Raw genomic sequence first — 26,915 nt, 5'->3', positions numbered from 1 at the left:
AATAGTAAGGAATGTTCCATGCATACCCCACTGTGTATATTTAAAAAATAATGACCTCTGATGTTTTCCCTATACATTCCTCAAACCACTTTAAAATTATACCCATTTTCCATATTTTATATTTTCCATTTGCACCATGGGGAAAATGTGCTCACTGTGCACTCTGTCTATGCCTCTTTTCACCTTCTACACTTTCAAGTCTCCTCCCCAAAGAGAAAAGCCTGTGCTCACGCAGTCTGTTGTCTTAACACATGCTATCTAATCCGGGCAGCATCCTGGTAATTCTCCACTGCAGCCATACTTTTCCAGATTGAACTCCATCTGCCACTTCTCAGCCCAGGTCTGTATCCTATCAATGTCCTGTTGTAATGTACGACAACCTTCTACGCTATCCACCACACCTCCGGTCTTTGCAGATGACACAAACTTCCACTTCCTAATCCAAGTCAATTACAAAAATTCACGAGGAGCAGGGATCCCAGAACTGATCCCTGTGAAACACCGACCGACCTCCAGGTAGAATTATGCTCCCTTCACAACCATCCTCTGCCTTCTGTGGACAAGCCAATTCTGAATCCAGGCAGCCAGGTTCCCCTGGATCCCATGCCTCCTAACTTTCTGTAGGAGCCTACTATGGGGAACCTTGTCAAGTGCCTTACAAAATTCTTATAGACCACATCCATCGCTCTTGCCTTCATCAATTTGTTTTGTCATTTCCTCACGGAGTTCACTGGTTTGTGAGACATGACCTACTCCTCACAAGCCATGCTGACTTCTCAAAGCCATGCTGATGCTTCTCTAAATGTTGTAGTACCTGTCTCTAAGAATATTCAGAAGAAGTTTGCCCACTCTTAAGACTCACTGGAAGACTCACTGGTTTTCGAGGGGTGATTGATAAGTTTGTGGCCCAAGGTAGAAGGAGTCAATTTTTGAAAACCTAGCACATTGATTTTTCAACATTTCAGGCCGAGACCCTTCGTCCTGACGAAGGGTCTCGGCCCTAAATGTTGACTGTTCGTTTCCACGGATGCTGCCTGACCTGCTGAGTTCCTCCAGCGTGTTGTGCGTGTTGCCATGACCCCAGCATCTGCAGAGTATTTTGTGTTTATTTTTCAATATAGTCCCTCCTACATTTACAAACTTAGGCCAGCGGTCGTGGAGCATATGGATCTTGGACCTCCAGAAAGTGTCCACAGCAGGGGTGATTGATAAGTTTGTGGTCTACAGTAGAAGGAGATGAGTTATTCAGCTCTCGTTACATGCGCATGCAGTTCAACTCTGAGTGGTTATGCAGAGAGTTTGAAGTTAATAACTGATCAGAGAATAACTCATTTGGGTGATTGATAAATTCGTGGCCTAAGGTAGAAGGAGTAATTAACTTCAAACTTTCTGCATAATCACTCAAAGAGTTGACCTGCATGTGCATGTAATGAGAGCCATATAACTCACCTCCTTCTACCTTAGGCCACAAACTTATCAATCACCCATCTGTGGACACTTTCTGGAGGCCCAAGGTCCGTATTCTCCACGACCGCTGGACTAAGTCTGTAAATGTAGGAGGGGACTATGTTGAAAAATAAATGTGCTAGGTTTTCTAAAATTGACTCCTTCTACCTTAGGCCATGAATTTATCAATCACCCCTCGGATAATCCCCAATTATCTTTCTTGAACAAAGGGATAACATTTGCCACTCTCTGATCTTCGGGTACTACTGTGGCCAGTGAGGGTGCAAAGATCATCACTGAAGGTGCAGCAATCTCTTTCCTCACTTCCTGGGGTAACTAGATTGTATCCAGGCTGGCCTTGGGGATTGACTTATCCTAATGCTTGTGAAAAGTTCCAGCACATTTTTGTTCTTTAACAAAATCACTGTGACCACTTACAATTTCAAATGAAAATATTATTACTTACAACACACTTGAGCCCCTGAGGTCCCAACACTGCTGGAAATCATCTATTGTGACAATAGAAATGACATCCTGCTTCTCCGGGGTCACCCAGGCTGAACTTGACTCTGGGAGAGGGGCGAGCAATTGGCCTGGGCAGAGCCCTTGACTGCCCATCCCCTGGACTCGTGAATGACCAACTTGGCCAGGTCCAAGAGAAAGCTATCCAGGAGTTACCCTGACCGACTCGTCCCTCTCTGCACCCAGTGACAGTGGATCAGGACCGTGGGGGCTAAGATACAACCCGAACTTTAGGAGCAGAAATGCAGTCACAGTTTGCAACCTCTCACAGTCAGTGTATGCACGGTACACTAACTCCTCCCAACCACAGAAATGACAGGTGGCTGAAAAATCTGTTGTACAGTACTGCTGTACGTCTGAAGGTCTTAAGTCTTCCAGGTTATTGTATAATCAAGCAGTGGTAAATCAAGACAACCGGACTTGCTGTGTTGTCTAGAGCAAAATCCCTGTGTTTTTCAAAACCTACAAACACACTCAGACAGAAACTTGTCCACCCCAAGGATCCTATACAATGACATAAACCGAGCAATATTGTATATGCTATCCAATGCAATGAGAACTTCACAGATCTGTATATTGGCAAGACAAAGCAACTGCTTCACAAACGGATTGGCCAACATAGGAGGGCTAACACCTCAGGTCAAGACTCGGCTGTATATCTACACCTAAAGGACAAGGGGCACTCCTTTAATAACAATGTGCACATTTTGGACTGAGATGACAGATGGTTTGAAAGAGGGGTTAGAGGAGCTATTTTGTCAAACTGGAAAACCCATCCCTGTACAGTGAGGGTGGGATACGACACCAACTATCAGCTACCTACAATGCAGTCCCAACATCTCTACCCCGGCATCTCCACAACAGCTCATACCTCTATTCATGCAAAGATAAGACTAATAACCCTCTCATTATCTCTGTGACTCCTAATGACCTTCATGTGATTCCTATAACTTTTAAAACAACTCACAGAGTTTATAAGTTGGAAAACGACCCACCATGGATACTGAAGAAGCCTCTTGGATGAATGGCGAAATGTCTTCTAGACAAGACAACGAGTCCAGTTGCCTTGAGCTATAGCTGTCTGATGTAACACTGCTCTCTGCAGTACCTTCCACTCCAGGTGCCCACTATACAGGGAAGGAAACCAGTGGAAAGGTTAGGGAGTTGTGGCCACTCTCTCCAAGCTGCTCGCCCATCAAGAGACTTGTCACCTGACCAGATACATTGCCTAGCACCAGGTCACTCTCAGTAGATATCCTTGAGTCCTTCCCTACAGGACAGCTCAAGGTATTAATTCTGAACCTTCTGCTTGCCTGGGGACCTCTTGTACTTAATGAAGTGGTCACTGAGTGTACATTCCTGTTCTACTGCTGTAGCCCATCCACTTCATAGTTCGGCATGTTGTCCATTCAGAGATGCTCTTCTTTGGCCTCTCTCATTAACGAGTGACTTTCTTCCCCCAAAATTGCTACTCAAGGTACAGTTCTTGTTTTTCCGCACCATTTTCTACAGAGAATGATCCCAGGAGATCAGCAGTTTCTGAGACACTGAAACCACCTGATACCAACAATCATTCAATGGGGAAAGTCACTTAGATCACATTTCTTTCTGATTCTGATGTTCGGTCCAATCAACACCTGAACCTCTTGACCATGCGTGCGTGCTTTTATGCATTGTTGTTGCCACATGATTGGCTGATTAGATATTTGTATTAATGAGCAGGTGTATTTACTAAAGTGGCCACTGAGTTTATTTCACATGGAAACAACAGGAATTCTGCAGATGCTGGAAATTCAAGCAACACACATCAAAGTTGCTGGTGAACGCAGCAGGCCAGGCAGCATCTGTAGGAAGAGGTGCAGTCGACGTTTCAGGCCGAGACCCTTCGTCAGGACTAACTGAAGGAAGAGTGAGTAAGGGATTTGAAAGTTGGAGGGGGAGGGGGAGATCCAAAATGATAGGAGAAGACAGGAGGGGGAGGGATGGAGCCAAGAGCTGGACAGGTGATAGGCAAAAGGGGATACGAGAGGATCATGGGACAGGAGGTCCGGGAAGAAAGACAAGGGGGGGGGACCCAGAGGATGGGCAAGAGGTATATTCAGAGGGACAGAGGGAGAAAAAGGAGAGTGAGAGAAAGAATGTGTGTATAAAAATAAGTAACAGATGGGGTACGAGGGGGAGGTGGGGCATCAGCGGAAGTTAGAGAAGTCGATGTTCATGCCATCAGGTTGGAGGCTACCCAGATGGAATATAAGGTGTTGTTCCTCCAACCTGAGTGTGGCTTCATCTTTACAGTAGAGGAGGCCGTCGATAGACATGTCAGAATGGGAATGGGATGTGGAATTAAAATGTGTGGCCACTGGGAGATCCTGCTTTCTCTGGCGGACAGAGCGTAGATGTTCAGCAAAGCGGTCTCCCAGTTTGTGTCGGGTCTTGCCAATATATAAAAGGCCACATGCTCCCGATGTGGGTATATTCCGTCTGGGTAGCCTCCAACTTTCAAATCCCTTACTCACTCTTCCTTCAGTTAGTCCTGATGAAGGGTCTCGGCCTGAAACGTCGACTGTATCTCTTCCTAGAGATGCTGCCTGGCCTGCTGCGTTCACCAGCAACTCTGATGTGTGTTGCTTATTTCACATGGATGTCCTTTGGCTTGTTTTAAAGTGTCAATGAGCTGAACTCGTGCATTGAGTTGTTACCACATGATTGGTTGATTAAATATGTGCATTAACAAGCAGGTGTCTATAATAAAAGGTAAAGCTCGAAGTGTAATAATGCACTTAAACTTCTCACAACAAATTAATCATGTAATCCTGAAACATGATTTGAAGAGTTAGTCCAGCAGTGGACCTCTTGGCTATTGCCACTTATTAGAAGCGATTTGCAGACTTGCGAAATTGAAGTTCCAGCGAACAGCATTTATCATTTCGGGCATCCTGTTTTTAAAATAATTGACATGCCTGCACCCGGCGTTGCTGGCAGCAGATTCACGCTATTTCTTCAGCCATGTTTACGTGAGGAGTTTTGAAAACCTGGTTATCTGATCTACCCAGTAACCTTTAAATTAAGATTGATGACTCAAATGAAAGATTGCTTCATAATAAGCAAAGAAATTGAGACATACTTGTATCCCTCTAACAACAGAAAAGGTTTATTAAATAGTAATTATTCCCATGTGTTGAAGGTTGTGGAATATTTTGGTGCCAAGTGTGGGTTATACATTGATGTGGCATTAGAACTGCTCAGGCTCAACAAACTGCAAATCTTCATCTTTTCAATTGAGCAGTGGTGAAGGTAATGGGTAGCACCTCCTAGACAAGTTACAGCAAAGCACAGCACAGCACAAGTCCCCCTCTACTGATCCCCCTCCAGGTACTGACCCCTGCAAGTGTGACAAATGCTACCACCTCCTCACCACCACTCAGGGTTGTAAGCAGTCCTTCCCGCTGAGGCATTTAAGTCTCATATGTCAATCCATTGGTGTCATTTATTACGGCTGGTGCAGCCTCCTCTGGACTGGTGGGACCTGGCACAGATTGGGGGACTGGTTCATCGAGCACCTTTGTAACAGCCAGGATCTTCTGGTAGCCATCCGTTTTAATTCCCATATCACCATGACTCTCCATGTCCTCAGATAAGATGAACATCGATTTCTCTATTGATAACCATTTCCCTTATCCCACCGGCCTCATCACCTCTTCTGTTTCCCCTCCCCCACCCTCTTGATCTGCCTTCCTTCCCTTCCCTTTATTCCATGGTGCACTGTCCTCACCGATCATACCTCATCTTCAGCCCTTTGCCTCTTTCACCAAACATCTCCGAATTTCTTGTATCTTCCCCACCCCACTCCCAACCACCCCCTACCAGTGGCCCTTACTCCAGCTCTTTTCTCCCACCTTATTACATTGGCTGTCTCCCCCCCCCACCCCCGTAATGTCTGAAGATATCCAGTTGACAAACGAAAGAAAGACTCGTAATTGTGTAACGTCTCGAGGGACCTCGGGCTGTCCCAAGGTGATTTGGAGTCAGCAAAGTGCCTTTGTTGCTGTATTGGCAGTAATACAGCTATTGACTTGTGAACAGTGCTTGGCAGTGAAGAGTTAATCTTTTCATGATATAGATTAAAGGATTATTATTAAAGGAAACTGAGTACCTTCTACCACCAATTATGTCATCACAAGAGAAATGGGAATGGTTTAAGAAAGAGGCCCTCTGTGTTTTTCAGTTCTTGTTTGTTTATGAGTGCTCCCTTATTTCAACCAGTGACCAATAGCTCATTATCTTTTGACCACGCTTGGTAGTCCCACGTGAGCTATTAGTCAAGGCTTATTGTAACTGCTGCTCCAGCTGATGTGACTGTGTTACACTGAGGAGATGTACATTATAGAAGAGACAGCATAATCCAGTAACTTTATGATGAGCACAAACAAAAACTATTTAATCTAATCAGACAGCTCAGGTCTCGGTTGGTGGTCTTAGCTAAGAAGCACCAGGTGCTTTTGAAATGTGTGAAGAATTTCGCCTGTCAGCACCTGCCTAGCGAGTGAATTTCAGAACTCTGAAATCCTTCTCTCTCATTCCTGTGTTAAATTTCATCTGCCGAGCCTACCTGTATTGCTGGCTTGTTGGTGACCTCGTGGAGGTCATGCAGGTTACTTATGATTTTAAGACCCTTCTCACATTAGGTGATGAGAACAACGGGTGTGTAATGAGATGAAGAAATGCTACAAATCTCTCTTCCTTCATCAGGCAGATTATCGGCAGGAGTGTCATCTTCTCTTGAATGTACATATGCTGGTACCTCTGCAGATGTGATGACTGAGGAATTCCTTTCCACAGACAATTGGTTAATGATCAGTCTGGAGGGACAACAGTCAGTATGAAACGGTGAAATCCTTCCTAAGGTCAATGTTCTGTGTGAGGCTCAATTCAAGGAGTAAATGAATAACAATTATCTAGAACGAGGAAGAGTTGGCTTAGGATAATTTCCAAATGGAAACATGGAAGCCGACAGCATAGATTGGACGAATTCTGGTACATAAGGTTATAGATCCTCTCAGGAAGGGGAATCATATGCTCCAACTAATTCCCTTTTATCAGCGCCAAAGGACGTTGTATTGAGTGACTGAGGGTGGATGAGCATCATTATAGGTATTCTAAAATGTATTATTCAAGATTTTCATGGGAAGAGTGATATTGTAAGTGGAGAGAACTTACTTGAAGATATTTAGTACATTTCGAATATGTTGCCCTGTGTTTATATTTCAACTTTTGGTGATTTGGGTGATTCAAAAGAATTTTAGGCTACCTACTGCCCAAATACTTTAATTTGTCTTGATCATAAGCCATTCCCGTGTTTCTGCGCGAAGACAAAACTATTTGCCTGGGCTGAGCTTCCTGTTATTTATTTAGGGACACAGCACAGAAGCCCAATGAGCTTATGCCACCCAGTTGCACCCATGTGACCAATTAACCACTGTGGTGTTCCGTACATCTTTGGAATGTGGGAAACCACTGAACCCGGGGGAAACCACACAGTCACGATGGAGAACATACAAATTCCTCACAGACAGCGGCGGAATTAACCTGGGTCACTGGCACTAAAATAGCTTTGTGTTAACCGCGATGTTACCGGGCCACCCCTTTTACTTCCTCCGTTTGTTTGAAGATTCTTGAAAGCATTTCTTCAATTGCAAAAAGTAATGGACACATATAGATCATTTTGATAACGTGATCCCGGTCCTCTCTTTTTACCCGGGACCATGCAAATATTTCCACTTTGTATATCTCTTATCTCCCTTGCCCATTCCAAGTAATAGTTTAGTAAGCTTCTGGACTATTTACAACTCATCAACACCTTTAAATACGGAGCAAATCATAAACACAAGAGATTCTGCAGATTCTGGAAATTCAAAGCAACACACGTGAAATGCTGGGGGAACTCAGCAGGTCAGGCAGCATCTATGGAAATGAGTAAACAGTCAACGTTTCAGGCCGAGACCCTTCTTCAGGACTGGAAAGAGGAAGACAGCAGAATAAAGAAGATGGGAGGGGAGGGGAGGGGAGGGGAAATAGGTAGCCAGAAGGTGATGGGTGAAGCCAGGTGTGTAGGATGGGTAAAGGGCTGGAGAGGAAGGAATCTGATAGGAGAGGAGAGTGGACCATAGGCGAAGGGGATCCAGAGAGAGACCAGTACTGTACATAGGGCGTGGTCTCACTCTATATACTGTATGGGGTGTGGTCTCACCCTATATTACTGAAGTACAAACTCCCAGCTTTTGAATTCAATTTGCCTGGGAATAAATGATAACATTCTGATGGTCACTTTTCTTGACGCGTCCACCAAAATGGGTTTAACACGGGGATACAAAGTTCTTTCTTGTTATGACCTTCATGATTTGGAATGGCTATCACTTGTTCCAAGTCACTTCAAGCTGAGTATACGTCGAGCGTTTTACATTTACCCTACTAGAGAAGTAATGCTTTAGAGCTGCTTTACTGGTCCTTTTCAGGAAATTGTACTCAGTAGATATCACATTTGGAACTTCAATTTATTTTTTCAAAAGTTAGTATTTCCATCATTTTAGCCTTTTGTGCTGTCATGTTTTGGAACAAGTGATCTCTGGTCCTTATTCAAAATCTACAATATTCCTTTTGACATTTCGACTAACAACTCATTCAGAGTTGCTGCCACACTGGCTGGAAGAGGACCCTCATTTTTAGATGGAAGGTCTTGAGTCAAAATTTTGACTGGCCATCATTCTTCATAGATGCCCCTGACCTGCTGAGGTTCTCCACAGGCTGTTATTCTTCAGACTGACCTGGTCCTCCACTGGCCATTACTCTTCAGCCTGACCTGGTCCTCCACTGGCCGTTACTCTTCAGCCTGACCCGGTCCTCCACTGGCCGTTACTCTTCAGCCTGACCCGGTCCTCCACTGGCCGTTACTCTTCAGCCTGACCTGGTCCTCCACTGGCCGTTACTCTTCAGCCTGACCTGGTCCTCCACTGGCCGTTACTCTTCAGCCTGACCTGGCCCTCCACTGGCTGTTACTCTTCATACATGAGCCTGATCTGCTGCTGAGGTTCTCCAGCAATTTGCTTTTTTTGCTCAAAATTACAACACTTGCAGTTTCTTGTGTCTCTTTCTCGAGACAGTTTCTCTTGCACAGAAAAATGCAGTCTGTTATGTTCCTTGTGATGCAAAGAAAGTAAACAGTTCCCTTACCAAGAATCAGGCGCTTGGAAGAGATTGCCAGAATGCATTTCATCTTCTAAGGTGCAATCAACTCTAAGGGGCAGGTGAAATTGTTCCATGTTCTGGAGTGTCTTGATAAGATTTGTAAAGCAGACTTTTGGAATATTTATCAAGCCCATAATCATTGCAGTTTGACTTTGAGTGCTGCATTCAATGGTATCAGTGGCTCCTCCTTTGAGTTTCCACAACTTCAGTGGGCTAAGTCTGAAAGTGCATTTATGCATCACAGGATTGTCCTTGTTGTTTAATTATCAGTAGCCTGTCTATTGATTATTCTCTCTCCCCGCCCCCCACCATCCCCAGACACATTAGGGCTTTGTGTTTCAGGATTAATTAATGAATTTAGAGATACAGTGTTGAGCAACCTTTTCTGGCCCAATGAGCCACGTGGCCCAGCAGCCCACCTATTTAACCCTAGCGTAATCACAGGACAATTTACAATGACCTATTAACCCACCGATTTGGGCTGTGGGAGAAAACCGGGAGCACCCGGAGGAAACTCACGCGCTCATGGGAAGGGCGCACAAATTTCTGACAGACAGGACGGAATTGAACTCCAGACTCCGACATCCCAAGCTGTATTAGTGTTGCGCTAACCACAAGGTGCCGTGACACCAGTTAAGAATCGTGTGGTCTTTTTTTTTAAAAATAAAGGCACGTTGCCTTGTTTACTTAAGATAGAGCACGCGGCACCCTGGAAATGCGTTAATGTGTAATGTGGGACACATTTATCTACGTTATTTTCCCAGGTCTAGTCGACTAATGCTACAGGAAGTTGATCATTTGAACAGTTGAGGGGATTTTAAAAGCGACATGATCTATTTATAACTGCAATTGTATTAGCATTACATCCAGTAAGTGCTCAAGCCGCTGGAGCTCAATAATGCTCTCTATGAGCATTGTGTAAAAGGCGCAGATATTTGTGCTTATAAACCCGTTTATCGTTAGCATCTTGGAACATGTAGTTCAAGTTGGTCTCCTACACATGCTCGCAAACTGAAGCAATGCTTGTGGTTATGTTGTTTCCTTTCAAATCTCTTATCTACAGTTAACAGCTCATTTTCCCAGAAAAAAAGAGCTAGGGTCCTTTGCCCTCTCTACCACTCTGTTTCATCTTCAGATAAAGCAGCCTCCCTTACGTGCTTCCATTAAGATAGCTTGTCTCACTCCCACAAACCACAATCATTTTAATAGTCTATGAGGAAATTAGTCAATGCCTGCCAAAAAAATCCAAGTAAACTTCGTCTGCTGGACTTTTATCTAAATCTAATTGCCTTCCCCGAAAGCTGTAGTCGCTTTTTTGTGACCTTTGAACTTGGCACTCCTGCTGTCCAAGGCCCACTCTGGACAGCGGAGGTCATTCCCATGGTGGAATGCTGGTATTGTTGGTGATGCTGAACTTTGCATGTTGAGGGCCAGGCTGCCCTTTCAGTTGACGTACAGGATCTCTGGGAAGTGAACTCTGGTTTCTGAGGAAGAACAGGTCATCTGTTGCTAGCACAAAGGAGCTGGAGGAACTCAGTGGGTCGGGCAACACTTATGGAGGGAAATGGGTAGTCGACGTTTTGTGTTGAGACTCTTTGTCAGGACTGGGTAGAGAGAGGGGAGGTGCCAGTATGAAATGGTATGGGGAACGGATTGATCAAGAGCTGATTAGTGGGGACTTTCTGTGAGCAAATTGGGTGCTGTGTAACTATATTTTAATATTGTCTGCATTTGAAAATTACTTCATTAGCTATAATATTTTTGGGACTTCCCAAAAAGAGTCTAAAAGTTTTTCATCATAGTTCCACTTCTGACATCTGTCTGGAAACAGAGTATCCACTAATGTATTTTTTTTTACAAACTTTCTAACTCTCGGTTATCTTAATTATACTTTATCCCACCCTGCCATTTGTAAAAATGCTGTTCCCTTCTGTCTGTTTCTCAGTCTCCACACCATCTGCTTTGAGGAGGAGGCTTTCCATTACAGAACACTGAGATGTCTTCTCTTTTTCAAAGAACAGGGTTTCCTTTCACTGTTGATGCTTCCCTCACCCTCATCTCCTCCATTTCCCACACATCTGCCCTCGTAACAGGCATATGTTTCTCCTTGTCCTTTCCTACCGCCCCACAAGCCTCCGAATCCAGCACATCATTCTTCGTAACATCTGCTATGTGAAAGAAGACCCCATCGCCCGGCACATCTTCCCCCTACCTCCTGGCTTTCCATGAGGATTTCTCTCTATGTAGCTCCCTTGTCCACTTGTCCCTTCCCACTGTTCTCCCTCCTGGCGCTTACCCCCGCAGGCGTAACAGGTGCTATACCTGCCCCTACACCCCCACCCTCACAATCATTCAGGGCCCCAAGCAATCCTTCCAGGTGAGGTGACATTTTATCTTCACACTTGCTGGGGCCATCGATTTTATTCAGTGCCTCCTGCCTCCTCGATACCAGCGAGACCCAGTGCAGACTGGGGACTGTTTTGTCAGCCACCTTCGCTCTGTTGGCCGTGAAAGGCAGGACCTCCCGGTGATTGCTTGTTTCAGTTTGACTTCCCATTCCCATTCTGTCATGGCTGTCCATGGCCACCCCTACTGCCTTGATGAGGTCAAACTCAGTCTTAAGGAGCAATAACAAATGGGCAACATGAACATTGATTTCTCCAATTTCACCTCCTCTCCCTCCTCTCTTTCCATTCCCCATCCTGGTTCTTATCTCACCCATTCTCTCCTCACCTGCCTATCAACTCCCTCTGGTTCTCTGTCCCCTTCCCTTTCTTCCATGGTCCACTGCCCTCTCCTGTCAGTTCCTTCCTCTTTTTGCCCTTTTCCTCTTCCACCTATCACCTCCCTGCCTTCTGACCTTACTCCCCCTCATCTACCAATCACCTGCCAGTTTATTCTCCTTACCTCCACCCCCCCCCCTCCACCCCAACACCTTATTCTGGCTTCTGACCCTTCCTTTTCAGTCCTGATGAAGGGTCTTGGCTTGGAATGTCAACTGTCTGCTGCCTGACCTGCTGAGTTCCTCCACCATTTTGTGTGCATGTTGGATGACCACTGATAATGTCATTATAATGTCTTTCATGTATGCATTTTTATCTCTTCAGGTGTTATGTTCTATGTGCAGTCTTCCTCTACTTGGGCCCTTAGATCCCATTGGAGCATAGGCCATTGATGGCCTCCTGTCATCCAGTCAATGGTACGGATGGAGTTCAACAATGGTTCTGTAATCCATTCTATTCACTGTACAGGGGCGCGGCCTACACAGCTTCACCAGAGCCCTGTTGGCCGGCCTTGCCCATTTCTCCCCTCTCACGACGGGGTCATAGGGTTGGACTTCGAGAGGCATCTATGTACAGTAGCCATTGGATTTGTGAGAGTGATTGTACGTTAATTGTGTTTGTTTCAGTCAGTCCTTGAGTAACTGCAAATGTCCAGTTCTCTCAGAGATTTTTGAGAGTTCTAAGAGCTGATCCATTTGGACCAGAACCTTTGCAGGCAATTCGTCCTCTGTTCTTTGGCATATTAGAGACCCATTTTAGTATCCTAATGTCTACATGTATTCTGGGGGATTTGCATGGTAGCGTGGTGGTTAGCAAAATGCTTTACAGGTGACCCAGGTTCAATTCCAGTCACTGCCTGTAAGGAGTTTGTATGTTCTCCCCGTGACTACACTGGTTTCCTCCGGCGACTCGGGTTTCCTAAATACCTGCAGGTTGGTGGGTTAACTGGTCACGGTACATTGTGTGGTGATTAGGCTAGGGTTAAATCAGAGGGATTACTGGGCTGTGTGGCTCGACGGACCTGTACTGCACTGCGTCTCCGTAAATAAATGTGGAGCATTTTGCCAGGTATCATGTTTGGGATTCGAGTGCCATCCAGTTGGGGAAACGTGGTGGGTATGGGGAGGGGTGGGGAGAGGAAAGGCAAAAGGCCAATGAGTTAAAGATACAATTCAATTAGAATTTATTTCCCGCAACATGAGGGAGTAAAAATCTTTGTGTTATGACTCCGTTGTAATGTACAGACATGTGAATTTAAAAGTCTAATGGCTTGTAGAAAGGAGCTGTCCTGTAGCCTGTTGGCCCTGGCTTTAATGCTGAGGTACCATTTGTCAGACGGAAGTAGCTGGAACAGTTTATGGTTGGGGTGACTGGTATCCCGGATGATCTTCCAGGCATTCTTTACGCACCTGCTGCTGTAAGTGTCCTCAATGGAGGGAAGTTCACATCCACAGATGTGCTGGGCTGTCTGCTGTCCGTGCCACTCTCTGCAGTGCCCAGTGATCCAGATTGGTGCAGTTCCCAGACCAGGCAGTGATACAGCCAGTCAGGATGCTCTCAATAATGCCCCTGTAGAAGGTCTTGAGGATTTGGGGGCTCATGCCGAACTTCTTCAATCTCCTGAGGAGGAAGAGACGCTGTTGTGCTTTTTTTGTCATAAGGTCAGTGTGTACAGTCCAGGTGAGATCTTCGGTGATGTGTATACTGAGGAACTTGAAACTACTCAGCCTCTCAACTGCAATCCCATTGATGTTGATCGGGGTGAGCCTGTCTCCGTTCCTCCTGTAATCCACAATCAGCTCTTTGTTTTTTGGACATTGAGGGAGAGGTTGTTATCTTGGCACCACTGTGTCAGTGTGTCACCCTCTCCTCTGTAGGCTGTCTCATCACCACTAGAAATTAGGCCAATCAAAGTCACGTCACCTGTGAATTTGATCAGCAGATTGGACCTGTGTGTGGCAGTACAATCGTAGGTGTAGATTGGAGCTGTGTGTGACGGTATGGTCATGAGTACAAAGGGAATAGAGTAGGGGACTCAGGACACAACTCTGGGAGGGCACCTGTGTTGAGGGTCAGAGGGGTAGAGGTAAGGGAGCCCATCCTTACCACCTGCCGGCGATCTGATGGGAAGTCCAGGGTCCAGCTGCACAAGGTGGGGTGCAGGCCGAGGTACCTGAGCTTCCTGTCGAGTCCGGATGGAATTGTGGTGTAGAATGCATTCTTACGTAGGTATCCCCCTTCTCCAGGTGAGTGAGGATGGTGTGTAGTGCTGTGGCTATGGTGTCAGGTAGACCAGTTCCGTTGGTAGGGCAAATTGCAGGGGGTCCAGTTTGGGTGGCAGCATGCTGCAGAGGTGATCTTTAACCAGCCTCTCAAAGCATGTGCTTATTATTGAGGTGAGTGGACAGGGCGCCAGTTGTCCAGGCATGCTACCTTGGTTTTCTTAGGCACAGGGACAATGAAGGGTGATTTGCAACAGGAGGGCACTGCACACTGGGAGGGGGAGAGATTAAAAATGTCCATAGGCACACCAGCCAGCTGCTCCGCACGCACTTTGAGGACGCGCCCCGGGATGCCGTCCGGCCCCAGACACCCGCACTTTGCGAAAATCTGCAAAGTACCCGATGACAGTGCCACTACCCTTACCCCTCAAATAATTTTTAAAAAGTATGGGATTTGTGATTGGTGGTCTGTGAGGGGAGGGTGGCTGAAGGACTTTCCTCTCCACTTTGTGCTATGCTGCCTGCTGAACATTTGCTTTGCATCTCTCTCTCTCTCTCTCTCTCTGCAGTTTCCTAGTGGTTTTCTCTCAGATGCAAAAAATGCAACCTATTGCATATTGTCTGCAGCTTCATCTCGACTCTTTTGCCTTTCCCCTTTTGTCTCTTGTTCCGTCCACGTCCCCTCCCCACCCCCACCATGTTTTTTTATTGTAGCTAAAGCTATGCAACTTTAACAATAGTATCTCAAAGCTCCATGGACTAAATCGTACCTACAGCTGTGATACGACCAGTCAGATCTGTGCTGATTATAATCTCCGTGCAGACTATGTAGTTGTCTGACTAACAGCTCAGTCACAGCTATATTGTAACGATCCTCCACAGCAAGGAAGCACCACCATATCTGGAGAGGTGCAAAGGGTTTCAATTCAGTTTGTGGTACTTTCAGCAAGTTGCTTAAAATCGTTGATTAAGATAAAATACTCAAGATTAGATGCATTTTCTAGGACACTAAAAATAGAAACAAGGGCTTTAAATACACGATGCTTCGAATGAATGTCTTGACTCACATTATGCGTAGCTGTCTTCAAAAATACTAAAGCTACAGTTTCTGCGATAAGTTTTATTTTCAGTGTTTTGCTTGCTTATCGTGCGGCAGAAAGTAATCTGGAGTACGGTGTGGGTGGCAGCTTTGATTGAAGGATTTTGTTTTTAAGCTGCGGCCGTGACAAAAAGTTGGGATGTTGTGCTGGTATTTTGTTACAGAATGCTGAAGGTTTCTCGTCCCATCTGTCTTGCTGGCAGCAAGCCATGCATTCGCAGTTGGCAGTCTCAAGTAGGAAGAGAACTGACTTTGCAACATGAAAGATGAACCCTAGTGCTCATTCTGGTTGGCTGTCCTCCGCTCTTAATTTGGCTAATTTCAGCGCGTAACTCAAGATGACTTAAAAGGAGAGATTTAAGAAGAGCACACAACATTGCCGTAAATAAAATCAGGGAGAAAAGAGTAAACTGAGCAGAACTTTGCTAAACCATCAACAATTGCTAGCGTCAGTGAGTTCAAAGTTAATTTCGTTATCAAAGTATATCCTATGTCGTCGTATACAACCCTGAGATTCAGTTTTCTTGTCAGCATACTCGATAGGTGGGCACGTGGCCAAGTGGTTAAGGCATTGGACTAGCGACCTGAAGGTCATGAGTTCGAGCCCCAGCCAAGGCAGCATGTTGTGTCCTTGAGCAAGGCACTTAACCACACATTGCTCTGCGACAACACCGGTGCCAAGCTGTATGGGTCCTAATGCCCTTCCCTTGGACAACATCGGTGTCGTGGAGAGGGGAGACTTGCAGCATGGGCAACTGCTGCTCTTCCATACAACCTTGCCCAGGCCTGTGCCCTGGAGAGTGAAGACTTTCCAGATGCAGATCCATGGTCTCGCAAGACTAACGGATGCCTTTTTATACTCAATAGATCCAACAGGGGCAGTATGGTAGCGTAGTGGTTGGCACAGCACTTGTGCCAGTGATGCGGGTGCAGTTCCTGCCGATGTCTATGAGGAGTTTGTACGTTCGCCCCGTGGCCGTGTGGGTTTCCTCCGGGTGTTCCGGTTTCTCCCCACACTCCAAAGACGTAACAGTTGGTAGGTTAATTAGTCCTTACAAATCGTCCCCTGATTCGACTAGGATTAAATCAGGTGTTGCTGGATGGCACAACTCCATGCTGTATCACAATAAATAAAACAAATTAATTTAAAATTGTTATCTTCTGGAGCGGGGGGGCTCCCAACCCGGTGTGCACAGATCCCTCAGTTAATGGTCGGGGTCTGTAGCATTAAAAAGGTTGGGAATGCCTGTCCTACAGGTCGTCTAATCAGAACATAACCATCCGGCCCACGATGTTGTGCTGACCTTTTAACCTACTGAAAGATCAATCTAACCCTTCCCTCCCACATAGCCCTCCATTTTTCTAAAAGTAGTGAATCTGTGGAATTCATTGCTACAGACAGCTGTGGAGGACAAATCATTGGGTATATTTAAAGCAGAGATTAGCCCCTTGCATTAGCCATTTCCACTCTCGGGGGGAAAAAGTCTCTGGCTGTCCACTCTGTCTGTGCCTCTTATCATCTTGTCCACCTCTATCCAATCGCCTCTCATCCTCCTTCGCTCCAAAGAGAAAAGCCCCAGCTCACTCAGCCTCTGTAATCCAGGCAGCATTCTGGTAAATCTCTCTCTAAAGCTTCCACGTCCCCCCTCTAATGAGGGGGACCAGAAATGAACACAATGCTCCAAGTGTGGTCTAACCAGGATTTTGTAGAGCTATACGCACAAGAAGCTGGAGGGACTCAGCACGCCAGGCAGCATCTGTGGGGTAAAAAACACAGTCAACGTTTCAGGCCAAGACCCTTCGGCAGGTGCCTCACTACCTCACGCCTCTTGAACTCAATCCCCCTACTAATGAAAGCCAACACACCATAGACCTTCTTAACAACCCTAGCAACTTGTGAACCACTCTCCACCAATGAGGTTGGTGGAGAATGTGTCTTGTATGAATTTCTTGGGATCTCTGCTGTAATAGATTACTCTTTCCTCAGTTGTTACAACTATATTTAATGAGGGTGTTGCATTAACTCATCATGCATTCTGCCCCCTCCTCTTGTTTCCATATGACATGGTGTGATTGTGGACGCAGGAAAGGGTAAGAGCCATATGGGTAACCAGTTCCTTCAGAGTGAAGAGGGGAATAAAAACATGAACTGGAGGCTAAAGTGTTTTTCAAAGTTGAAATGTTCAGATTGTTAGTTTTGCAGCTAAAAACATGATCTAATACTGAGATAGAATGGTGTCTCCAGGAGTATGCTGTTGATACTCTTAAAGCAATGAATGTGGCTGTTTTATTGCTTCTTGTTTGAAAGAGACCTTCAGTATGTGCAGTCAACAAGCTTTCAGTTGTGGGTTGAACAATAACCTCATATTTCTTTCTTCCAACTTAGTTTGTAAAGAGCCACCTTACAAAGTGGAGGAGTCTGGATACGCTGGATTTATTTTGCCAATCGATGTATATTTCAAGAACAAGGTACCTCTGCTAAATTTTAACTGACTAAACAAAACAGTGGTGCGGTGGGGGGGGGGGGGCTGACCAGCAAAGTGACACTATTCCTGTCTATCAGTGTCCCTATTTCCCTCATCAAGAACATTCTTGTGAATTTCCTTATCCGTGGCTGACTGACCTGCTGCATATTAAGTGATTATTTTCAGTTTCCAGAGCACTCTGGGGGATATGGTAAGGATGAGGGAAGGGTGACGGGTGGAATGTCGTCGTCCTTTGAGATTCTTCCATTAAATCTCAAGCCAGACACTCCAATGCAGCCTGATAGCTTCAAAGTTCCAAAACCCCTCCTGATGTAGAGCAGGGATTTCCAATGTGGGAAACACCATGGACCAGTACCTCTTAATGGTATTGGTCCATGGCATAAAAAAGGTGGGAGCCCCTGATGTGGAGAAAGATTCAGTTCACCGTAAGAAGAGCCTAGGATCATGGCGCAGATGTGCACTGATTCCCAGCGTGGGCACACGCGACTGAGGCGGTGGCTTTTGGCACTCTTCCAGAGGTGCAGGGTGCTGGCCGATAGTTATCATCCATTAGCATTACCAAAATATTTTGGCTTGGAAATTTAGATCAGTAGCCCCTAATTTCTGGAGTGCTCTTGAAAGAGGTGCCTAGCACAGAAGATCATATTGTTCGGGAATAATTAGTGCAGTAACCCTTCACTGGGACACTGTGGAGAAGACAGATCAGCATTTCCTGGTCAATCTTGCTGCCATTTTGTCACCATATATCCTGCTTAAATCCTCCTTCTTACCTTCACCTGACTAAATGGCAGCCAAGCAGCCGAAGGAACACCCAACCGTCCAATTGCCTGATTTATTCAGTTCCTGTTGGTCTACAAATGTCACTGCCTCTCTTTGTTGGTTTCACTTTTTGCCACTGCCCACAGGACTGCAGTAGGTGCTCAATCCCATTTTGCTGGCTCTGAGGCCTCTGCACAGGCAGCAGATGCTTCCTCCTACACAGAGTAGAAAGGAGAGTGGAGTGCAGGCCTCAGAGCAAGGTAGCTGCATAAAAAAATTCCAGAGTCGCGGTAGCGCAGTGGTTAGTGCAAGGCTATTACAGCTCGGGGCGCTCCAGAGTTCAGAGTTCAATTCCGGCGCCGTTCTGTAAGGAGTCTGGGATTACCCTGGGCGCTCTGGTCTTCCCCCACAGACCAAGAGTTGCCAAGTAGGTTGATTGGTCACTGTAAGCTGTCCTGTGATTAGCTTAGGGTTAATTGGGTTTGTCAGGGATTGCTGGGGCATCATGGATCGAAGGACTAGAGGTATCTACTCCAAGCCGTATCGCTAAAAACATGGCTCTCAGTAGGAGTAATATTTCTGTAAGTTGCCACTGTAGTAACTTGAGACTGCAATTCTACAGGAAAAAATGCAAGTGCAGAAGAACTTGAGAATTTGTGCTGAAGGAGGCAAGTTGGCTCTTCAGCCCTGTTCTGTCCATCATCACAATCGTGTTTGATATTCTTGCTCAGCTGCAAGCTCCTGCACTGTCTCCAGAGATGGAGGAAACCAAACACGAGGAAATCTGCAGATGCTGGAATTTCAAGCAACACACATGAAAGTTGCTGGTGAACGCAGCAGGCCAGGCAGCATCTCTAGGAAGAGGTACAGTCGATGTTTCGGGCCGAGACCCTTCATCAGCTTCGTCTTGACGAAGGGTCTCGGCCCCAAATGTTGACTGTACCTCTTCCTATAGATGCTGCCTGGCCTGCTGCATTCACCAGCAACTTTCATGAAGGGAACCATGTTCAGTCCCCGTCTCGTACCGCTATGCACACATTCAAACGGCACATTCTGAAATCTAGTTATGGTGATAAACTAGGGCAAGAGTCCCAGGCCAGCCTTGTAGGAGAGATGGAGTCAGTGGAGTGACTGGATTAGTGAGAGCATTTAAGAGGATCCAGAGACAGTTTTAATTGACACTTAGCACATTGTCTACAGAAACTACAGAATTTCATTAAGGGAAACAGACCTTTCAGTTGACAGGCTTATTGGAAGAAGTAAAGCTACTTCTGAATTTTAGAAAAAATAATAAACTGCTGACATTGAAAAGAAGGGTGATCTGAAACAAAAACCCGTCTCTGCCTGACCTACTGAGTATTTAAAACATTTTTTGTTTGTACATCCGAATCTTGCAAGATAATTTAAATTCAGCTTTGGGAGGTTGTGGAGGGGGACACACTGCCACCTTGTGGTCAGAGCTGGATGTTTTGAGTAAAAATGAGATGGTGGAAATCTGAAGTAAAAACAGAAAATGCTGGAAATACTCAGGTGAGGAACCTTCTGTGGAAAGAGAAATGGTTCATGTTTCAAATCAAAGATTTGATTTTCGACTTCTGAACCCTTTTTAATCTCTAATCTTCTTGTACTATCTATTGATATTGTAACTTGAAGTAATTTGTTATACTTGTACTATACTACTGCCATACAACAAGTTTCATGATGCTCGTCAGTGACAGTAAATGTGATTCTGATTCAAAGATCCTGCATCAGAACTAAGAAATAAAGGGTAGCGTAGTGGTCAGCACAACGTTTTACCATACCAGTGACCAGGGTTGGATTCCCACCGCTGCTGGTAAGGAGTCTGGACCTGCCCGCGTGGGTTTCTTCCCACGGTCCAATGACGGGCCATTTGGTAGGTTAAATTAGTCACTATAAATTGTCCCACGAGTAGGCTAGGATTAAATCGGGGGATTGCTGGGCAGCCCAGCTTGAAGGGACGGAAGGGCCTGTTCCATGCTGTATCCCGAGGAGCAACATGAACGACGATAAAAGAAGCTGGCGATTCGGGCTGAGACCCTTTGGCAGGACTGGAGGGTCTTGGCCCAAAACTTCGACTGTACTCTTTTCCATGGATGCTGCCTGGCCTGGTGAGATCCTCCAGCAGTTTGTGTGCGTTGCTCAGATTTCCAGCATCTGTAGATTTTCTCGGGTTTGTGCTACGAGTTTGTACATTCTCCCTCTGACCGCGTGGGTTTCCGCCGGGTGCTCTGGTTTCCTCCCACAGTCCAAAGATGTTCTGGTTGGTAGGTTAATTGGTCATTGTAAACTGTCCTGTGATTAGGCTAGGGATTAAATCCGGGGATTACTGGGTGCCGTGACTCAAAGGGTCGGAGGGTTTACTCTGCACTGTATCCCAAAAGTAAAACAAAAAAAAATTGCGAGGTAGAATGTGGGAAGATTGATGGGAGTGTGGGAAGAATAAGATAGGGTAGAGTTGATGGGTTGAAGGGCTTGTTTCTATTTTATTTTATTCTATGATAATATTAAAAATGATGCTGTTAGAGGGAAAAATGCAAAGCAGAATGATTTCATGGCGCTGGTAGGTCTGGATTATTTCCTGTGGCATTGGCACATATTGAACTGTTATCATCCATCAAGTACTGATGTAACCACTAGTTTGAGCATTTAATTGATAGTTTAATCAGCTACTTTGGAATTTTTGCTTTAAGTGCATCACATCTTCCTTATGAAATTTTATATTAAAGAGAGTTCACATTTGAATAGGTTCTAAATTATTATTTTTCTTTGATTAGGAAGAACCGAAGAAAGTCTGTTTTACATATGATTTATTCCTAAACCTGGAAGGGAACCCACCCGTGAACCATCTACGCTGTGAGAAACTCACTTTTAACAACCCAACCAAGGAATTTCGACGCAAGCTTGTAAGGGCAGGAGGAGTAAGTTTCTGCCACTTGGCAATGCAGCTATAGTTCCTCACTTGTCTGGATCTTTTCACATCCCTGATAATATCTTATCAAACCAGAGCAGATTGCCTCTCATTTGATGGCTTCCTACTGGGCAGAAGCGAGTCTTTGTTCACTGACAGTAGTGATCCTTCAGAGACATGCAAAGTCCTCTTTGTAAAGCTGATGGAATGCTCCAGTCTCCTTGGCTCCCAGAAGCAACATAATCGCACAGAGCATTAGCAGTTAGACAGCAGTTCAAGTATGGAACATAGAACATTACAGCACAGGCCCTTCGGCTCACAATGTTGTGCTGACCTTTTAACCCACTCTAAGATCAATTTAACCCTTCCCTCCCATATATCTCTCCATTTTTTAAAAATCTGTTTGGTTATCTAAGTGTCTCTTAAATGTCTCAAACATTTCTGCCTCTACCACCACCCTGACAGTGTGTTCCTAGCACTTATCACTCTGTTGAAAGAAATTACCTACCACTGTGTACTTTCCTTCGATCACCTTAAAAGTATGTCCTCTCATATTACCCATTGCCGTCCTGGGACAAAGGTGCATCTGTCAGCTCTATGCCTCGTAACATCTTGTATACCTCCATCAGCTCTCCTCTCATCCTCCCCTTCACTCCAAAGAGAAAAGCTCCAGCTTGCACAACTTTTGCCTCGTAAGACATGCTCTCTTTTCCAGGCAGCATCCTGGAAAATCTCCTCTGCGCCCGCCTTAAAGCTTCCACATCCTTCCTATGATGAGGCAACCGGAATTGAACGCAATACTCCAAGAGTGGTCTAACCAGCGTTTTATAGAGCTGCAACCTTGCCTCACGACTCGTGAACTCAGCCCCCTGACTAACAAAGGCCAACACAGCATACACCTTCTTAGCTACCAACCTGCGTGGTAACTTTGAGGCAACTGTGGACTTGGACCCCAAGTTCTGCTGCACTGTAAAGAATTCTGTCGTCAAGTTCAACTCTCTAAAGTGTATCACTTCACAGTTTTTCAGATTGAACTCTATCTGCCAGTACCCCAGCCCAGCTCTGCATCCTGTCAGTGTCCCCTGTAACCTATGATAACCTTCTACACCCTCCACCACACCTCCAGCCTTTGTCATCTGCAACCTTACCAATCCAGCCTTGCACGTCCTCACCTAAGTCACATCAAAATCCTAGAGCAGGGGTCCCAGAACAGATCCCTGCAAAGCAACTCCGGTCACAGACCTCCGGGTGGAATACGCTCCATCTGTGGTGGCGTTCGTAATGGTGCTTCAGGGAGATTTCCTTTTCAAGACAGCGCCCTGCTCTCAGGATGGGCGGGAGAGTTGGGGTGGGTGCCTGGCTGTGGAGCAGAGCCAAGAGGAAAGGGAGATGCAGCACGAGTTGGGGTGGCTTTGAGGAAATTGCCTGTTTTCAGTACACGTGCATCAGTATTTGCTGTAAATTGGGAGTGTTCAGGGAAGGGGAGGGGCACATTGTTACGTGGCTTGCTTACTTGCTGTCCGTTACGCCACTGGTGTCTGGGGTGGCAATGAAGGTCCTCCATCTCTGGTCCTGTTCAGGGCTTCCTTCATCATGCCAGTAGCTTCCCCTCAGTTTTCACTGTCAGTCACGCGTCCCAAATGGAGACTCAGGAATACCGTCACACTCAGGTGTCGAAGGATCATTCATTGCTTTTTCTTGTTGCTAGCCCTGAGCGGAACCCCCGAACCTGGAGGACTGGTGGACCACTCTTAGTCTGGCCTCTACCCTTTGACCTGTTTGGCATGGGTGACCATGAGCCAAAGCATAAAGCCCTGACTCCAGCCAACATAGATCTCCAGGTCATTGAGGCATGCAAGCCTCCAAACCCTACAGCAAGGTTGTGGTCCTCTTGGAGGCGATGGTTGAAGCATAGTATATTTGTGCATGGAAGCATATCCTATGGTTGGATTGCTGCTCAAAAGCAACCCAGAGTTAAAACCAAGGTCATTGTACACTTTAGGTTTAACCTTGAAATAGAAGGAATATATTTGATGACTTTGTCTTGAATTAATGTTGAAGGCCAGGTCAAATAGGCTTCCAATCTGTGTATGATTTGTCCATCCAATAAGCAAAGTTGAGTTTATTGTCATATGCAATGGAGCAATGGTACACTTGCTTGCCCATGGCACATGAGAAAAACATAAATTATACACAATTTTTAAGAAATAGAAATAGAACAGTAGAGCATAAGAACAGGCCATTCGGCCCACAACATTGTGCCAAACAAACTAAAAAGCAAATCAAAAATGCCCAAACACTAATCCCTCCTACCTACCCAATGTCCATATCCTTTCATCTTCCTTACATCCATGAGCCTATGCTACTTCTCGGATAAGTCTGTAATGTGTTTGTCTCTACCACCGTACCACGCATCCACCACTCTCAGTAAAAAAAACTTACCCCTCACATCCCCCTTGAACCTACCCCCTCCCCCACCTTCAATATATGCCTCTGATATTAGACATTTTCTTATATAAGGGAAACAATTAAAACAAAATGAGTCATATTTAGTGTGAAATGTACATTATTCTAAGAAGATCTTGCAGACATTATGATTGTTTTATTTTAGGTTATGGTGATGCCTGAGGGAACTGACATAATCTTTAAACCAAGCCCAGACTACCCGATGTTACCCACAATTCCACTGTCTGCATTCTCAGATCCAAAGAAAAGCAAACCATCTCATGGCTCAAAGGTCAGTAATGGGACCCTTGTTTCATATGGTATGGATTCAGAATATTTTCAATTCGTATTTCTCTAAAGGTAAATAATGGAGGCATTTTTCACTTCCATAGCTTGGGTGATACGGACCTGGTCACTTGCTGTTAGAGAACTTGTTGTCATTGAATCTGTGTGGGTGCTGTAATGAGAGAGGAATTTCCTCCCACCAGTTTACTGCTCAAACTTTGAATGTGAAAATTACACCCATTATTACCCATTTCTTGGGGTCAGTTGCGGACTTTGAACCTGGAACTTTAGAACAAGCCATTCCCTCACAGTTACAGAGAACCTCACTCTGTCAACTCAATAGGACTGACCAAGACTATAAACACAAGCAATTCTGCAGATGATGGGAATCTTGAGCAACACAAAAACTGCTGGAAGGGCTCGGGCAGTGTCTACGGAGTTAAATAAACAGTCGATGTTTTGGGCCGAGGCCCTTCGTCGGGACTAGAAGGAGGGAAGGAGGAGCCAGAATAAAGAGGTGATAGGGAAAACCAGGTGAGGGGGGCCGGGAACGTGATAGGTGGGAGAGGTAAAGGGCTGGAAAAGAAGGAATCGATTGGAGAGGACAGTGGACCATGGAAAGAAGGGAAGGAGGAGAGGCACCAGAGTGAGGTGATGGGCAGGTGAAGAGAAGGGGTGAAAAGGGAATCAGAATGGGAAATGAAAAGCAGAGAAGGGGGGAGGAGAGTGTAATTACCAGAAGCTGGAGAAATCGATCTTCGTGTGATCAGTTTGGAGGTGACCCGGAATATGGGGGTGTTGCTCTTCCAACTTGAGAGTGGCCTCTTGGAGGCAGCGGAGGGGGTCATGGATTAACCTGTGGCAATGGGAAGTTGCATTGAAATGGGTGGCCACCAGGAAATCCCACCTTTTTTTGGCAGATGGGGAGAAGGTGGCTGATTAAAGCGGTTCCCCCAATCTGTGTCGGGTCTTACCAATGTAAAGGAGGTCACACCAGTAGATGGCTCTGACAGACTTGCAGGTGAAGTGTGGCTTCAGCTGGAAGGACTGCTTGGGGCCTTGAATGATGGTGAGGGAGGAGGTGTAGGGACGGGTGACGTGGTTGAAGATGTGCTTAGTGGTAGAATCTGGTTGTGGATGGCAGAAGTTATGGAGAATGGTGCATTGGAGACAGAGGCTTGTGGAGTGTTGGGTAAGAACAAGGGAAACTCTATCCCTGTTCTGGCAGCCAGAAGATGGGATGGGAGCAGATGTGGAGGTGACGCAGGTGAGGGTAGCATTTTTTTAGTGGTGGGTGGAAAGGAAACCCTGTACTTTGCTAAAACTGCCTGATTTAGCAACATTCTTAAATTGACTTTACCTGGGCACTGTGCTGTGATAAGATATTTATTGGGATCAACCACCTCAGCCAGGATATGCTGCAGAAGTTACTTGGGAATATTGCCCTCAGCCCAAGTGATTCCAAAATAAAATCGGAAATGGGCGTTTGCACGTTGTTCAATTCCATTCTGAACACCCCAGAAAGTAAAGCAGGCCTAGCCAGCCTTCAGAGATGGGTGAATTACTGGCAAGTAACATTGAACAAGAGGAACTAGTCACATATCCTTGACACTTAACAGTGTTACTTCAACTATCCCAGCCGTATCATTATGATCACTGCAAGAACGGGTCAGAGGTCAGATATCTTGTGGCACGTGACTCGGCTCCTGACAGCCCAGAGCTATTCTACTATCTACAGGGCCCAAGTCTGGAGTGTTGGAAGGCTTTCCATTCACCTGCGTGAATGCCACTCCAGGTATCATCCAGGCAGACCAGCCTTCTCGATTGGCATCCGCAGTATGGGAAACATGCAATGTAATATCGACTACAGAATCAGTTATCTGGTTTGTCATGGCCACGGAGATTTCCGGAAATCGCGAAGATCTGTGTGCTGCTCTCTCCTTATTGCATTCACATACAAACAGCAACACCAACACTTTGCAGGGTATCACAGTCTGTCAAGCAGGTTCTAACATTTCTATGAAAGTTGGTTACAAACTCAACAGTGATGAAAATGTTCGTAATGTACTTCACAAACAGAACGTGTTGTGGCAAATTTTTGTATACTTTTTGCCTGGCATTTGATGGTTTGTCCATGAGCTGTGCTCAAGGAGAGTTTACACAGAACATAGAAATCGACAGCACATTACAGGCCCTTCAGCCCACAATGTTGTGCTATTCTGGCATTTATAGCAAGAGGATTCGAGTACAGGAGCAGGGAGGTACTACTGCAGTTGTACAAGGCCTTGGTGAGACCACACCTGGAGTATTGTGTGCAGTTTTGGTCCCCTAATCTGAGGAAAGACATCCTTGCCATAGAGGGAGTACAAAGAATGTTCACCAGATTGATTCCTGGGATGGCAGGACTTTCATATGAAGAAAGACTGGATGAACTGGGCTTGTACTCGTTGGAATTTAGAAGATTGAGGGAGGATCTGATTGAAACGTATAAAATCCTAAAGGGATTGGACAGGCTAGATGCAGGAAGATTGTTCCCGATGTTGGGGAAGTCCAGAACGAGGGGTCACAGTTTGAGGATAAAGGGGAAGCCTTTTAGGACTGAGATTAGGAAAAACTTCTTCACACAGAGAGTGGTGAATCTGTGGAATTCTCTGCCACAGGAAACAGTTGAGGCCAGTTCATTGGCTATATTTAAGA

At 45.6% G+C, this 26,915-nt stretch overlaps 1 protein-coding gene across 1 annotated transcript in view; it reads left to right on the top strand.

Moving 5' to 3' along the window:
* The window catches only part of LOC140188309 (protein ENL-like), a 126,902-nt gene that overhangs the window by 69,697 nt on the left and 30,290 nt on the right, over positions 1-26,915 (top strand). The window contains exons 3-5 of the mRNA XM_072244428.1: positions 17,701-17,783; positions 21,355-21,498; positions 24,100-24,225. Coding sequence (XP_072100529.1) covers positions 17,701-17,783; positions 21,355-21,498; positions 24,100-24,225 — 353 coding nt within the window. The remainder of the gene's footprint in view (positions 1-17,700; positions 17,784-21,354; positions 21,499-24,099; positions 24,226-26,915) is intronic.

This window comes from Mobula birostris, chromosome 26 (genome assembly GCF_030028105.1).
Source record: "Mobula birostris isolate sMobBir1 chromosome 26, sMobBir1.hap1, whole genome shotgun sequence".
Classification (NCBI taxonomy): domain Eukaryota; kingdom Metazoa; phylum Chordata; class Chondrichthyes; order Myliobatiformes; family Myliobatidae; genus Mobula; species Mobula birostris.
The sequence above is the reverse complement of the archived record's forward strand: the minus strand, read 5'-3'. Positions and strand labels throughout refer to the sequence as shown.